Source organism: Talaromyces rugulosus, chromosome IV (genome assembly GCF_013368755.1).
Source record: "Talaromyces rugulosus chromosome IV, complete sequence".
NCBI lineage: Eukaryota > Fungi > Ascomycota > Eurotiomycetes > Eurotiales > Trichocomaceae > Talaromyces > Talaromyces rugulosus.
The window spans coordinates 2,623,678-2,639,494 of NC_049564.1; the positions used below are offsets into that span (position 1 = coordinate 2,623,678).

The following is a 15,817-nucleotide window of genomic DNA, read 5'->3' on the forward strand; positions in this document are numbered from 1 at the left end:
AATTTTCCCCAGAGTCATTTCAAAACCAATATTAACTATGTATTTCCATATCGAAACTCATCAATGTATGACCCGGATAACCGGATTTCTAAGTATATCCAAAAAAAAAAAAAAAAAAGGACGAATGTACAGCAGAAGCGAGAGAGGAAAAAACTATTTATTCAACCTCCTCTTCTCCTCCTCCAAAAACGCCTCTTGCTCTTTCCTACTCTTCTTCAAATCCACAAAGAACAACAACAGCCCAAAACTCACCAAACTCAACGCAAACAAGAAATAAAACGGCATGGAATTATTTCCCGATGGACTCGCGTCGATAATCGCACTCGATACAATCGGTCCGATAAACGAAGAAGTCTTGCCGATGATGCTGAATAACGAGAAGAACAAAAACTCCTTGCCGCGCGGGGTGACCTCGGAGATCATGATTTGACTGTACGAGTACCAGGGGCACACAAACAGGCCGTAAAAAGTTTGGTAGACCCATACTTCCCACTCGTTGTGGAAGCCGAAGCGCTGCGTCCAGATGCCGACCATGCCCCAGCCGTCGAGCAGGATGATGGCGACGGCGATGGTGTTGAACATGGTTTTGGTGCCGAGGTTGAAACGCTTTTGGATGAACCAAAAGGTGTAGATGCCGACGCCCTGGGAGAGGTTTTATTAGTTTATACATTGTACATATATATAAAAGATGGATGTTAAGATACCTGCGCTGCAATGCCGACGATGAGGAGGTAGGTTAATTGCAAAGTATTGTAGGCGACAATACTATTCTGAAGTGTTGCAATCACCGTCACGGTCGTGTTGAGAGAATCGCCCAGGAGAAAGTATCCTAGGCAATTAGTATTATTTTTTTTTTGGTTATATTTGGCGAAAGACGCCACTCACCAATCAGGTAGATCAAACTCTGTCTGAGGCGGAGAATTTGACTAGCTGCGTTGTACAGCTGCCATATTCCAGCCGTAATGATGTTCCTCGGCGCTGGGTCTTGTCCCGGTCGTCGTTTTTCGAAAATAAACCACGGCATGGCCACCAACAGCCAGACACCAGAGGCAAACGCAATTAGCACACTCAAACCCCAGTTGTTGTTCTCCGTGCTCGCATTGACATCTACCCCGAACATGATACCGACAATTACCGCAAGAATAAAGATTTCGCCCACGGACTGAATGTAAAAAGCAACATTGGCCAGTTGGCTACGTTTCATAGTGTCGGCAAAGTCATAGTCATCGCGGGTGATTGTGCCAGCCACCAGATCCTCAGCTTTCTGTTTCATTTCTGCCGTGTTGCGTGCCAGTCCTGGGAATGCTGCTGTCCAAAAGGTCAAAGTCGTCTGGTATGCGATCAAACCGATAATGTACAAGCCCGTAGCGGCCTCCCATTTGCTTGGATCATGCACGCCGAGCCATCCAAGGCCGATTGCCCACGCGATAATCGATAAAACGATCAGGATATTGGGTCGCCATTGGCCGAAATCAGCAAAGGATCCGATGATCAGGAACACGACGATCTGGATGGCAAAAGAGATTCCGTTGCTGAGGAGTACAATGCTGTTGATGGAGCGCATCTTGCCCGCGAACATCAGCAGGCCGTCTGAATCGGCGGCTTGCGACAGCAGGTTCTGAAAGGCTGTCGGGGCGAAATCTAGACATGATATGTTAGCGACCACGACGAGCGCAAAACGAGCAAATAAAAGAGCGAGCGCACTGAACAAGGACAATCCATTGTTGCCAATGTAGTAACTAGGAGCACACGTTTAGTTCGGCCCATCGAATGAGCGCTGAAACCCACGCATAATAGGCCCAAATCTCCTTTTTCGTCGTCTGGTATTTCTCATCAAACTGATCAGGCGCAACAATAGAGCCCTCCTCGACAATATCCGCCGCTTGCGACACGTCCAGTGTATCCTTTTTGTCGTGGTCTAAGCTTCCTGTCCTTTCGACATCGTCGGCGGCGGCGGCCACGATATGGAGGCCGGGTTCGTTGCTGGCCGACATGATTGCTCTTTGTCGCGGAATTGACTGTCTGCGAGGACTGGCAAAGAAAGGAGACGCCAAAAAAACGGCGCGGCGTTAACCATTTAATACCTCGTTTAATTGCTGCTATCGTGAAGAGGCCCCAGCCGGAGAAGGACTCTGTTCTCCACCCCCATGGTGCCCACAATTATACCTATCCAGGAGACGGAATTGGCCGATCTCACATCCCAGCATTTATCTCGCAGGCGGTTTGGCAACGTGCACGAATGCAGCCAACTTGATCCGGCTAGCTCTCAGACTAGCAGCACGCACGTCGTACCGCAGTCCCGCGGTAAGTGGCTCTGGTAGCCAATAGGACAAAAATTCAAGACAAAGACATACTGGACATGAATTGGTGGTAAACGTAATAGGATGAAGTCAAAGACTGCGAGGATTGATGTCCTGGCGGCTTCCTTCCGTTCCTGGGTCGTCACGTGTTGACCTTTTCCTAGGGCCCACACAGAGCTTGACCTAATATATAATTTCATTTCTTGCACACCTTTATCAGTATTCAATGTTAACACTACTGAATAACACTTATACACGTGAAAATCCATTACGTTGGTACATTTATATATGCAAAAGTTTCAGAACGGAGTACTATACTGTCTGAAGGTGCTCAGTGATTGAGCCCCCCAAAGAATGTTTTGCAGCAGAGTCCCATAGTCCCAGCCCATCGCGGCTGCTGCTGCGATAGCAGTCAAGCTTGCCTGGTCTTCACGCCCTGGACGACCTGGACCAGTCATGTTCTGGGTCATCGTTAGCCACGGCCTTCACTTTCGATGGTACACCTAGGGGACTTACCGGCTTCATATTGATGTCGAAAAGAGCAAATTCCGAACCTTCTCTAAATCGACGCAGGTCCACTCGAATCGGGGCCGTAGCGCCAATCAGTTCAGCGACGGCTTCACATTGACGCATAGCATTGTTATATGTAGGATCCTTCATTTCATCTCCTGTGGCAACTCTGGAATTCGCAGTCACTGCCACGGTTCCGTTATAAGGGGCGATCCCAGACTCATGGTTGAACCTCACTACTGGTGGCATGCTCCAGTATTGAGGTCGAGCTGGAGTTGGAGACATTACCGTAATCGTCGCTTCTTGTCCCGCCAGGAACTCTTCTAGCATGACAAAAGGAGACTCGATAAACAGAGCCTGTACGTGTTGTTGCAGCTGGACTAGATCATGGCACACTTTCACGCCGTGACTTCCCCGGCCTCGTACAGGCTTTCCGACAACCGGATATGTATTGATTTGCCGAAGAACCTCGTTGCAATTTTTTGACGTCACAGTCCACGAAGACGGTAAAGTATAGCCGCCAATTTCGCGCAGCTTATTGTTCAGATAGGCCTTGTCGTCGAAATTTTCAACTAAACCAGGCGGTTGCCCAACAACGTAGATATCCGTTGCTAGAGGGGTCAACTTGTCCATTGTTTGGATTGGGTGAGAACCAAACAAGATAGTATTGGCCCACAGATGCGTGGCTCCTTGCTGGACTGCCGAGTATATCCCTTCCTCAGTGTCAGGAAAGGCCCAGCCTTCATGAACCGAAACTTGTGGTGACGAGGTGCGTGTGATGACTCTTACTCCTTTCTGCTGTAAAGTATAGGCGATGTCGGCCCCAGAGTCCTGGTATCCTGGCGAAGGCATTAGTTTCTCGAGGCTCTCTCAACTTCTTCGTATTCTACATTCTTACCACCAGGTTTACGTGGCTTGCGAACATTATTGATCACCGGCGGATCGATGGCTTGAAACAACACGGCCACTTGAGGAGTCTGGCTAGAGGTGCTCAAATAACGGCGCGATATCTGCCTCAAGGCGGTAGTTAATCTCTGGCGAGAAAACCTTGGAATATTTGAGGCTCTGAAACAATCGACACTGGGAACGGCCATGTTGGCACGAACGTTGGTTGATGAATGCAAGACACGGCGCGATCTATGGGTGCGGTAAACGCCGATACACGGAAGATATCCGTGACCAACCATCGGCAAGCCTCCGATGCCTAGTAAGTAGTAGTAGCTTTACCATTTGGAAAATGATTTCCTTGTGTGGATATTAATATTCGCCCATTATTCAATTCAAAAAGCCCACTAACTGAAAAATAAAAAAAACAAGAGCCTCGTCTACAAATATGGCCGAAGAACTTCCTGCGTATGATCCCAAATCTTCTCCTGCGCCTTCTCTCGAAGTATAGCCATAGCCTTTGCATTCGGAGTACAGCCACACTTATAGTTGACGAGAAACAGGCCATTCGCCTGCTGCTGCAGTGAATTCACACCAGGCGTCCCCTTCCATGGCACACCACGCCCACCAAAAGCAGCACTGGTACTTTGGAACAAATGCCTCTGCGCAGACTCCTCGTCGTTGAAGCTGAACAAGGTAATGATAGGTTCCAAGAAGACCCGGACAATCCAGGCCATCCAAGAATTAGGATCGCGGCCTCTTCGCACATTTCCCGTGCTGACCCATCCGGGCCAGGAGTGGATGAATGTAATATCCGGGTTTTCGCTGGCTAGCTTTTCTAATGTCGTTGTGTTCATGGCCATGTATTGCATCTGGGCCTTTATGCCGCCGAAATTGCCAGGTTTTTTCAAGTCCAAATCGTCCAGGTCGATAGCGGTTTTCTCTAGTCCACCACCCAACACACTAACAACCCTAGGAGCTTCTACCTTGTTTAGAAGCGAGAGAAGATGATAAACGAACAATATCCGCGTGTAGTACTCCAAGCTCTGAACAATTTCTATACCCTCCGTAGTCTCTACGCGCGGACCGAATGGTGCATATCCCGTAGTAAGAAACAGCAAGTCAACGCGTGACTCTTTGCTTTTGATAACCTGACATACTCGTTTCGTTTCCGCGAGCAGCGAGACCTCGCCTTCGATCCAAACTATTTCTGCCTTGGGGTTGATGGCGGATAGCTCCTGGATGAAAGTTTGCGCATTCTCTTCAGAGCTCTTTCGTCCGATCAAGTAAATCCTTGTGCTTGTGCCTGTCTCGACTAGAGCTCTGATTGTGAGTTTTCCGATGCCGGATGTACCGCCGACGAAGACGGCCACGCGTGGAGCCGTTGCACCGTTGATGAGTGCATTGGAGGCTTTTATTTCTGTGAAGGACACCATTTTAACTATAAAAAAAAGAAGAAAAAGAAATATTGTTACGGGAAAGGAACGTGTAGGTTAGGAAACTCTGGGGGCAATGGCCAGAAGGAATGAATTACTAGTATCAGCTTTCCGGGCTCGGGAGCTCGGTTTACCAATCATTAGCGCCACAACTGTAAGCATATTATAGCAACATTGAGTATTGATTTAAAATTCTGTATAAAATAACACGAATCTAATCATCAGCAATGCTTATACTCACATAAACTGATACCCTTTTGTATTAATGTGAGTTTGACATATACATGTATACACCCGGATTTTTTGCTATTTAAGCCGCAATTATCTACAAGGTTAGAAGTATAGCTCAGTTACCGCGTATGCGTAAACGGATCACTGTATTACTTATATAGGTTCAAGGGCTCTATAGCAGGCTGATCTATATTATGGGGTGTCTGGAACAAACACCCCTTATTTATCATCTCACAGGAGGTAATTGTTCTGTCTAGGTATGGCTATAAAATAACCAGAGCCTGGTCTTGGGAACTTACCAACTACCAAAATCTGTGACAGTAAGGATGCTGAGCTTGGTGACAATTTCGCCTACACCATCTATCTGTGTTAATCTTCTTGCCCGCTGCGTCAATTACGGCCTTCCCAATCTCCATAACTGCCGTGATCATGCCTTTGGCATTCGGGTTAGCTTTTTTGAGCTCATCTTCGGTGAAATTAACAAATTCCATTATGGCCCCCGCGATATCACCCCTAACCATGTCCAGGACTGCTTTCACCAAGGTTCCGAACATCTTAACCAGTAATTCTAGGCCATTTCGATCCTGCAGCTGCAAATTGCGCTCCTTCGCATAGTCGTACAAATTTCCCAGCGGTATGGGATTGGGAAATCTTATATCGTTCGTGTAGTATGTGCCTTCAATCAAGGTGGTCCTGCTTACGTTCCACATGTGTGTTGGGCATTTATTGCGAATGCCCCGTTGCTTTTTTGCTCTTTTGGTCAGTGAACATTTGGATATATAAATATTAGCAGAGCTACTTACTTCTATTTTGTACTCAGCCCAATGCTTATCTCCCAGCGTGTTAGCAGGGTCATCCGTGACAAACTTGTCGAATACCGTTCCATCCAACCCCTCGGCTATCTCCCACGTGGTTATAGAACAGATAAGCCTTGCCCTCTTCTATATTATCCCAGATCAGGTAGGGTGCCTTGAAGCTAGCACTAACCTCAATCATGCTGTTAAGCATAGTCTAATCGCCCAGGATCCCGTCCCTGCTGTTATCCTGCATAGGGCTCGTCGTTGCGCTGTTGATATAGTAGCGGGTCAGTCTGCTCTCGTCAACTTTCGGGAAACTGAGATTAATAGCAGACTTGTTTTTAAGTGTAATGACTGGTATGTCTGAGGTTCCGTGAAGGTGCGAGAGTCACTCGTGTATATATAGTGCAGGCTAGCAGATGGTACAGGCAGTCAGCAGAGTATGCGTCGAGAATAAGAGGGCCAATGAAAGTAACGTCATGGCTAAATACTGCTTCTATTGACAGCGTACGGCCTCATTGGCAGTTAGATTATTGTGAAGGTGGTGTGCGGGGCATTCTGATAGTTATAAAGCAAAGGGCTGGGCATATTTCGGCCTCCGAAATTCAATCGGCTGGCCTATACAGCAAGTGGATCAGATGTACGAGCTTTTGACACCAGAAGTCGTCTGGGATACTTTTATGACCTCAACAACTACACGGAAACATAGGGTTAGCTCTGTACATATAAACCCTAGCATTCCGCTACTCTGCATCTTTCCCTCTTCCCTTCCACAAGACTCTGACTCTTATCAAGCACCGGATTCCTCAAACAAAGGGCAAATCCAATCAACGGAATAGACAAATATAATCCCGTAATGCAGAGATACCGCTGCACATGCTGATAGCTGTCCACAATAGCCGTCCGAATCTCCGTGCCCATCGGATACTGCGCCACGACGGCAAAAGGATTTCCGTACACTTGCGCAGCGAGTGTAGTGTCTGGCTGAAATTCCAGATTGGACGCAAGCGTTGATGGGAGGACTTGTGTCCAAATGGCACCGGTATTGCTAGTGGAGTTCTGGCCGGGTAGGTAAAAAGCAATTGCCAAGAGCTCCTTCCATGTTCAGCACACTTCGTCTTCACGCAATCGAAAAAAGCACACATGGATCCCCTCCCGACACCGATTCTGCACCACCTGAGCTCTGCGCAGTCGATGCGCGTGCTCTGGGCGCTTGAAGAACTAGCTCTCTCTCATGGCCTACAATTCGAACTAAAAAGTTACAAACGCCAAAGAGGACGCGCCCCGGCTGAGCTGCAAAAGGTGTTTCCCCTCGGCAAGTCGCCCATCCTCGAGATTCCCGGGGTTGAAGTGTACCGCCCTCTAAAGTTTATCGATAATGGAAGCGAAACAAAGAGGACGGTGGTGACAGAGTCCCGTCTGATTCTTCAATTTCTATCTGACAAGTACTCTAAGGGGGAATGGGTGCCTGCCACCGAGGAGGACCGACAGCGCGACGTGTTTTTCCAGGAGTTTGCAAACAGCACCGTCAACGTAGTCGTTGATCGCATCACTTACTTTCAGACTATCCCGATCGGCTCTCCGTGGATTGTGCGCCCGCTGATGAGCGCTATTTTCCATCCGATTGAGGCTATTTTCAGCAAGGACATTGACGGGCCTTTGGCGCTGATGGAGCGCGCCTTGTCGGGCGAGACGCCGTGGTTCTCGGGCCCAACCCTGGGACTGGCAGATTTCAACATGATGTGGCCATTAGACGGGGCATCTCAGAAGAAGCTGATCGATGAAAAGAAGTATCCCAAGGTTGCCGACTGGTTGAAGAGGGTCCACGAGCGGCCGGCTTACCAGAATGCGCGGAAGAAGGGGGGTGCGTACGATTTGGTGCGGTATGATCTGTAAGCCAGTCTCGTCTAGAGATAGACCGAGCGTCTGCAGGTCTTCTTTCGTCTTGATTATTAGCATTGAACTCAACTTTCTCGCCATCTTCGACACGGTCCATTTTATGCACTAAGCAGACACAGTCACAATTCTTCTGGCGATTCTCTCCACGTGTTGCTCATCTTTATTTTATTACACCAAACGAGGAGTCTTATCAGAATTAGGAACTATAATATCCGCATTGGTTCATGGACAAGTTCTCGTCCTATCCGGCGTTGCAGGAAGCAAACTAGCCCCACGACGACACAGCCAAGCGCCGTGACTAGACCCGCGAATGGCAGCAACACCCGCTGAGGCTTTCTCGGGCTTTCTGGCAGCGAGCGTTTCACCCCCATTCTAGCTTGGCGGGTCAGCACTCCAGAGGTTTTGGACACCATGTTCTACATGCGTGCTAGCGACCAGCCTAATCGTGCTTAAACTTCCTGGGCGGGTCGAAGCTTGCGGGCCAGAATGCTCTGGCTCGTCCCAACAGGTTAGGACCAGCAGTTCGGAAGTGACTGTTTCAATTACTATAATCATGGGTTCCTATTATAGTGCAAATTCGAAACGTCCAGTGCTCGCTTAGCATAGGAGTTTATCTTTGGAATTGCTTGGTAACGAGAAACAAACAGCTTGTCGGGCGGTATACAAGCAATCAGCCAGTTTAATATTCCGATCACCTGACAAAACCATTATGACCTTTGGGGACTGCCTGTTATCATATTAGTCGACCTAGAAATGTAGTCAACGGTCGTGGTGTTCGTTTAAGTTGATGCTGATCCTACCTGTCCAACAGATGCTAGAGAAACTAACGGCGTTTCATCTAGTCGCCGACAGGTACCACCCACCCCCGGCGCCAGTGCTTATTATCCAATGTTTGAGCCTCGAACCAATCGTTGGAATCGAGAGACTCAGCACCCAGGCCCCTGGTTAAAATGGGGATCGACCGCCTGATCGCCGCAAGTTCGTTCGCAAAAACCGCATGTATATAGTCGGCCTGTCAACACCATCTTTCTACGTCGGTCTGTTCTGGCTTTTGCCTGTCATTCATTATCAAAGTCTGTGACTTGCACTCTTTTCTTACTCTTCTTGTCGGTTGATCCGACATCTGAAATTTCAATTCAGCACACTCTCTTAAAAAAAAAATACTACCGCAACTGGTAAAATGAAGTCAACTCTCGCTCTCGGGCCTTTGGCCCTTTTCGCTGCTCCAGCAGCTGCATTCTTTCGCATGCCATGCCCTGGCCGTCTCGTTGACCAGCGTGCTGACCCGATTGTTAGCCCTGGCGAGATCTCTGGTCATGTGCACTCTATTGTTGGAGGAAGCGCGTTCAACTTTAACATGACCTATGAGGATGCTCGGTCCTCGTCTTGCTCTTCCTGCCCTATCAAGGCAGACTTGTCCAACTACTGGGTTCCTCATCTATACTATCGTGCCCAGAATGGCACATTTGTCAGCGTTCCAGTGTCTGGAGACGGCAACGGCGCCATGGGCGGGATTACTGTTTATTACCTGTGAGTCTGTTGCCTGTCATAGATTATACTTGACTAATAGTCCCAGTCAACGCCCTGGTGCAAACAACGACGAGCTCAAAGCCTTCCCCGAGGGCTTCCGAATGCTTGCTGGCAACCCCTTCAAGCGCAACTACACCGACGACTTTGCTTCCCAGGCTGTCAGTTACGCATGTTTAGATTATAACGGCGCAGCCAGGCCCGAGACAAACGGCTTCCCAGACTACAACTGCGCAGACGGTCTCCGCGCCCAAGTATTCTTCCCCTCGTGCTGGGATGGCAAGAACCTCGACTCGGAGGATCACAAATCGCACATGGCCTACCCGGAGTCTGGCGCTTACAACGATGGTGTCTGCCCGGAGAGTCATCCTGTTCATACCGTATCGATCTTTTATGAAATCATCTTCCAGACCAATCTCTTTGCGGACATGTGGTGGGATGACAAGCAGCCTTTTGTCTGGGCCATGGGCGATCCCACTGGATACGGATTCCACGGTGACTTTGTAAGCTTTCATTACTGTTTCCTCATTTTTAATTGTCTCTCTGACAAAGTACTAGGTCAACGGCTGGGATATTGACATCCTCCAATACGCCGTCGACAACTGCAATGCCGACAGCGGTTTCATCTCCGACTGCCTCGCCGCCGACGGCTCTCAGCACTTTGACCTCTTCACCAACAGCGAGTCTGCCATGTGCACTCTCCCAGCCTTTGTCGACGAACAAGCCACCGGCGTGCTCGACACCCTCCCCGGCTGCAACAACGTAACCTGGGGTCCCGACCAAGCCACGCCGCAGACCTGCGACGACACAGCTGTTATCACGGATTCTGTGCTGTCCAAGTACTATACCGATGTCACCGCATCGCTAAACTGGCAGTATACGGGCTGTGGATTTGACGATGTCGGCTCGCGTACTATGGATGGTACCTCGGAGAGTACCGCGGACATGACCGTCGAGACTTGCATCAAGTTCTGCGATGATGCTGGATATTCGTATGCCGGATTGGAATATTCTGAACAGTAAGCTTTTCCTCTTCCTCTTGTTTAATATCCGTTACTCAATAGCTAATAATTTTGTTTTCTCTTTTTAAGATGCTACTGCAGCAACTCCATTGCCGACGACCGTGCCCCGATCCCCGGTGTTCTTGGTGACTGTCTAGATCCTTGCAGCGGCAATTCCACGCAAATGTGTGGCGGCCCAGCAACTTTGTCGATTTACCACAACTGTGCGGGAGGTAGTGGGTGTGAGAATGCCAAGATTGGGTCGATTGAGGGTGTTTCTTCTTGATCTTTTTTTTTTTATAGCAAGAGAGCCGGCCGGCTATTCTAGACGCCATTCGTTAGAATCAACTGTACTCTAGAATGTAAATATTTATATCCTTGAGTGGATTTATAAACTCGTTATTTTGCTCTACAGTAAAATTGTCTGTACAATATTTTGAAGCCCTGTGCATACGCAGTCGTTTGTATCAAAACCAACATTCATTCATACATCCAAGCATAAACTCAAAAATGCCTAATGCTCAGAAACAAAAACGCCAGCCATGCCCATTCCCTAATTCTCAAATTAGCCATCTCAATCAACTACTTTTTTTTTATAGAAACGTCACTTACAGTCCCTACACACATCGATGTCACGGCAATCCGCTTGTCTGTTCTCCTCAATTCAGAGAGAGCCGTCACGACCTGTCGAGCGCCGGTGGCGCCGAGGGGATGTCCAAAAGCACTGTTCACATTAGAATGTAAATATAATAAAGATTTTGTTTTTGTGGGATAAGAGAAAAAAAACTTACATGGCACCACCGCGAGGGTTGACCTTGGCAGGCGGAAGATTAAGCTTTTGAACACAGTATACTCCCTATTTTATTTATTTTTGGTCAGTTACAAATCATAGTAAAAATGGAAAGAGAGGAGGAAAATACCATAGAAGCAAATGCTTCATTGATCTCAAAAATATCAACGTCGTTCTCAGTCAACCCCGTCTTGCTCAGGATCTTGGGAATAGCAAGACTTGGACCGATGCCCATAATTCTCGGCTCCAGGCCGACAACTGTAGAACCAGCATACTTTGCGACAATCGGCTGTCCAAGCTCCTGTGCGCGAGAACGCTTCATCAAGACAAGCGCAGCGGCGCCGTCGGTGATTTGAGAGGCGTTTCCGCCCGTTGTGTGACTCGGCTGCCACTGCGGAAACGCAGAGCGGATCTTGGACAAGCCCTCGGCCGTTGTACCGTAGCGAATGCCGTCGTCGCTCGACACGACGATTTCTTTCACTTCTCCGGTCTTGGGGTCTTTGATGGTTGTCTTGACGGGGATGATTTCGTCGTTGAACCAGCCCGCCTTTTGCGCGTGTTCCGCCTTTTGGTAGCTCCGTGCAGCGAACTCGTCGTGCGCAGTGCGCGGGATGCTGAATTGGCCGGCTACGTTCTCCGAGGTCTGGCCCATGGGCTGCTGGTTCTGCGAGGCGAGAGGGTGGTTCAAGATTTTGTCGGAGAAGTTGGGTGCGCCGCCGTCCGAGTTGGTGCTCATGGACTCGGCGCCAACGGCGATGCCCACGTCAATGGACCCGGCGATGATCTGGTTGGCAATCTGTTGCACGGCCAGCAGGCCCGACGAGCAGAATCGGTTCACGGTCGAGGCGGCTGCGGTTGCTGGGAAGCCGGACGCGAGCACGGCCGAGCGAGCGACATAGGCGCCAGCTGGGTTGAGACAGTTGCCGACGCAGACGTCTTCGACGAGGTTTGGGTCGATCTTCGACCGTTCGCGGACGCTCTGGAAAGATATTCGTTAGTGCCTTGTGTGCATTTAGTATTGTTGTCAACTCACTGTTAGGAGAGAAATCAAGAGCTCGTCCAGCTGTGTGTCTTTCAAGCCACCTTTGTTGGCCTTTGTGAGCGGTGTTCGCGCAGCAAATGTGATGACCACATCGTCTGGCTTCTTCTCCAGGATACGCTTTTTCGCGATTGAATCACCGCCGCCAGAGACTTGGCTGGCAATGGCCGAGAGACGTTGCGAAGCAGACGACATTTTGCTTTGTTTTGAATTATCTCCACTGAGCGAGCGGTCAACGAGTGCAAACACGCGAGAGTTGACAGCAAGGCGACGCTTTTTATCCTTATCCGCACGTGCTGCTTGATAAGCCGATCAGTAAACAGTAGTTGACACAGTGAGAGATAAGAGAGAGAGAGAGAGAGAGAGAGAGAGAGAGAGAGAGAGAGAAAGACCTCGGCCTTGGGCTGTTCTCATTGCCGACTCGACCTGCCGTCGGGGAAACTTACGCTGCCGTACCGTACGCGTCACAGTCGGCCTCGGCTGGGCGGTTTGCGGGCAGTTACGGCTGTATCTGTGTATGGGCGATACACCAGTCACTATCGGCGGCCCCACAGTCGATCTATGCGGGGAACCTGAAAGGGACGAGTAAGTATTATGATTATTACGATTAGTATGTGATTATGATTGTGATTACTATTGGTATTATACTATATCAATACAGCTGCTTTCCATCTGCTGAGGTTATATATACATGTCTAGTCTGGAGTGTTGCGTTATCGTTATCGTTGTCTTGTTATGTAGTATCTCCGACTTCCCCAACACCTGTGGGGCTCGTACCTGTTTGTTTATCATAAAGTCCAGTAAAGAGAAAGAAAATAAATAAATAAATAAACCATAGGAATGAAATAAAAATAGCAGAAAACATGTCACCACAAACAATCATTCAATCGGCACTTGATTGCGGGCCAATCGCCCCCCAACAGTGAGGGCGGTAACTGCACGTCTCGTCTGCCGAGCTATTTAGCTAGCTAGCTCCTTCGACGCTCAGCACATACATCTCCAATTCTACTCCCTTCCTCACCTCCAATAATCCATGCCGACCAGCAAACCATGGATTTGATCGCAGAAGCTGCAGGCAGCGTGGACGCCGCAACCGCTCTCGGCGGCACAGCTCTGACCCTCGCTGCAGCAGCCTACACAAACGCAAAGTTTGGCATCAAGACCGACATCGACAGTCTCCGGGATGAGCGCGCCTTTGGAACCCTTTTGGGCCAGCGTATTGCTCAGATGGGCGATACTTGCACTGTCTACAAGCTGCTGGAGCGGGTGATTGAAGTGGATGGCAAGGGTGCTGCTGATGCGCTGTGGTTTGAGAATAAGACCTGGAGTTATAGCCAAGTCAAGGATTGTGAGTGTTGCTCAACATGGAATTGACTATGGACGCACAAGACTGACTGACAATTTTCAGTGGCTGATCGCTTCGCGGCCCATCTCCATGCTCGTGGCATAAGGCCTGGTGATTTCGTCGCCATCTTCACCACCAACTCGCCAGAGATGGTATTCACAGTCTACGCACTGGCCAAGCTCGGTGCTGTTGCGGCCATGATCAACACGAGTCTGAGAGGTAAGCTTAGAGGTTACTTGTTGTTGATAATGTACTGATGTATTTAGACGACACATTTCAACACTGTCTCACAATTTCAGCATCCAAACTTGTTATTTCAACCCTCGACCTTGCCGAGCACGTCAAGTCGGATCTTCCAAAAATCTCACTCAACATTTCTTCGTTTGACAATATTACTCCCCCACCATCATCCGAGCAGGAATATATCGATCTTAACGCATTGCAACAGATTCCCGCCTCGGTTGTCTCAAGCATAAAACCGGCAAAACGCAAAGTCTCGGATCCTGCAGTTCTCATCTACACATCAGGAACAACCGGAAACCCCAAAGCTTGTTCCATTCTAAACAATATGCTTATGGTAGCATCTAATCCTGGGGCCAAGGATATGAGGAACGCCCAAAAATATTTTCCTTTGCGAATATACTCCTCATTACCACTATTCCATGGAACCGCATTCTTTGGAGGTTTCTGCTATTCAGTTGGAACTGGCGGCACACTTTGCCTCAGACGAAAATTTTCTGCCTCAAAGTTCTGGAAAGACGTCCATGAATCCAAGGCAAATCGCATTCTATACATTGGCGAACTTTGCAGGTATCTTTTAGCATCGCCTCCCTCGCCCTATGACCAGAAACATCAATGTCAGGTTGCATACGGAAACGGTCTGCGAGGGGACATTTGGGAGAAATTCCGGGACCGCTTCAATGTTGATGAAATCCGGGAGATATATCGCTCCACTGAAGGTGTAGCACGCTTCGACAATTTCTATGGCGGTGCTTGGGCAGCCGGGGCTGTGGGGTTTTTTGGCCCTATTAGACAGTACTTTGAACAAGATACATATCTTGTCAAGTACGACAATGAAACAGAAATGCCCTATCGGGATCCCAAGACGGGATTCTGTGTAAAGGCCAAGACTGGCGAAGAAGGTGAAGCTATTGGCCGTGTGCGCAACCGTCAGACACTAACGGAGTATCTCAACAACAACGATGCCACAGAGAAGAAACTCATTCGCGACGTGTTTGAAAAGGGAGACTTGTTTCAGCGCATGGGCGACCTTCTCGTCCGTGATCAAGATGGGTGGATCCGGTTTGGGGACCGTGTTGGCGAGACATTTCGCTGGAAAGGCGAGAACGTATCCGCTGGAGAGGTGCGAGATCATATTTGCAAGATCGACAATGTGCAGGATGCTGTTGTCTACGGAGTGAAACTAGACAAGTATATCTCTTCCTCTCTTTTCTCGGAAAAATAATAGCATCATACTAATTTTCTTGCAACAGCTACGATGGCAAAGCAGGTGCTGCAAGCATCACTCTTACCCGCCGAACACCCGAAACAGAAGCAAAGCATATCAAAAATCTCTACTCGGCGCTGAAATCCAAGGGTGTCCCCTCGTATGCCTTGCCGAGACTTGTCAGGATCACCAGCGAGTATGTTTCTTTATTTCCCCCTTAATCTATAAACACGACCAACTAATCGGATTTCTCCTTAGGGTGGCCACTGGAGTCACATTCAAACAAGCCAAGGGCGACCTATCCAAACGCGGCTGGAACCCGAACAAAGACTGGGAAGACGATACCTTGTACTGGCTAAACCCCAGGGGCAAACGCCGCGGGCCTAGCTATGAGAAACTTGAAGCAGACAGCTGGGCGGCGATTGAAACCGGTAGTGCTAAGCTTTGATGTACATAATAAGGTGATCTGATATTTATTTTTTGGAGTCCTTGCAAAATACTAGATTACAATAAGAATATGGTTTACACAGATTGTCTACGTGCAACAAATTTGTGCGACTATCAGTTGACATATATGGGTGGTCAAAGTTCAAGGTTTGTTTCTGCTTTA

General features: G+C 48.8%; 6 protein-coding genes across 6 annotated transcripts; 3 read left to right on the forward strand and 3 right to left on the reverse strand.

Annotated features, from left to right (window-relative positions):
• Positions 1 to 153: 153 nt before the first annotated feature.
• Positions 154 to 3,662, reverse strand: TRUGW13939_07714 (uncharacterized protein; the record flags this gene model as incomplete). Its single annotated transcript, XM_035490852.1, has 7 exons — positions 154 to 642; positions 705 to 829; positions 886 to 1,739; positions 1,789 to 2,022; positions 2,355 to 2,511; positions 2,614 to 2,761; positions 2,817 to 3,662. The coding sequence occupies 7 exons, from the start codon at positions 3,660 to 3,662 to the stop codon at positions 154 to 156; spliced, it is 2,853 nt and encodes a 950-aa protein (XP_035346745.1).
• Positions 3,663 to 4,135: 473 nt separating this feature from the next.
• TRUGW13939_07715 (uncharacterized protein) lies at positions 4,136 to 5,131 on the reverse strand (the record flags this gene model as incomplete). Its single annotated transcript, XM_035490853.1, has 1 exon — positions 4,136 to 5,131. One exon carries the CDS (start codon positions 5,129 to 5,131, stop codon positions 4,136 to 4,138), a length of 996 nt encoding a protein of 331 aa, XP_035346746.1.
• Positions 5,132 to 7,302: 2,171 nt separating this feature from the next.
• Positions 7,303 to 8,055, forward strand: TRUGW13939_07716 (uncharacterized protein; the record flags this gene model as incomplete). The annotated part of the gene is made up of 1 exon (XM_035490854.1): positions 7,303 to 8,055. One exon carries the CDS (start codon positions 7,303 to 7,305, stop codon positions 8,053 to 8,055), a length of 753 nt encoding a protein of 250 aa, XP_035346747.1.
• A 1,183-nt stretch (positions 8,056 to 9,238) lies between these two features.
• TRUGW13939_07717 (uncharacterized protein) lies at positions 9,239 to 10,872 on the forward strand (the record flags this gene model as incomplete). Its single annotated transcript, XM_035490855.1, has 4 exons — positions 9,239 to 9,588; positions 9,635 to 10,088; positions 10,144 to 10,604; positions 10,677 to 10,872. The coding sequence occupies 4 exons, from the start codon at positions 9,239 to 9,241 to the stop codon at positions 10,870 to 10,872; spliced, it is 1,461 nt and encodes a 486-aa protein (XP_035346748.1).
• A 228-nt stretch (positions 10,873 to 11,100) lies between these two features.
• Positions 11,101 to 12,610, reverse strand: TRUGW13939_07718 (uncharacterized protein; the record flags this gene model as incomplete). The annotated part of the gene is made up of 5 exons (XM_035490856.1): positions 11,101 to 11,139; positions 11,199 to 11,310; positions 11,378 to 11,442; positions 11,507 to 12,355; positions 12,410 to 12,610. The coding sequence occupies 5 exons, from the start codon at positions 12,608 to 12,610 to the stop codon at positions 11,101 to 11,103; spliced, it is 1,266 nt and encodes a 421-aa protein (XP_035346749.1).
• Positions 12,611 to 13,465: 855 nt separating this feature from the next.
• TRUGW13939_07719 (uncharacterized protein) lies at positions 13,466 to 15,655 on the forward strand (the record flags this gene model as incomplete). Its single annotated transcript, XM_035490857.1, has 5 exons — positions 13,466 to 13,763; positions 13,824 to 13,979; positions 14,027 to 15,191; positions 15,254 to 15,403; positions 15,466 to 15,655. The coding sequence occupies 5 exons, from the start codon at positions 13,466 to 13,468 to the stop codon at positions 15,653 to 15,655; spliced, it is 1,959 nt and encodes a 652-aa protein (XP_035346750.1).
• Between the last annotated feature and the right edge of the window lie 162 nt (positions 15,656 to 15,817).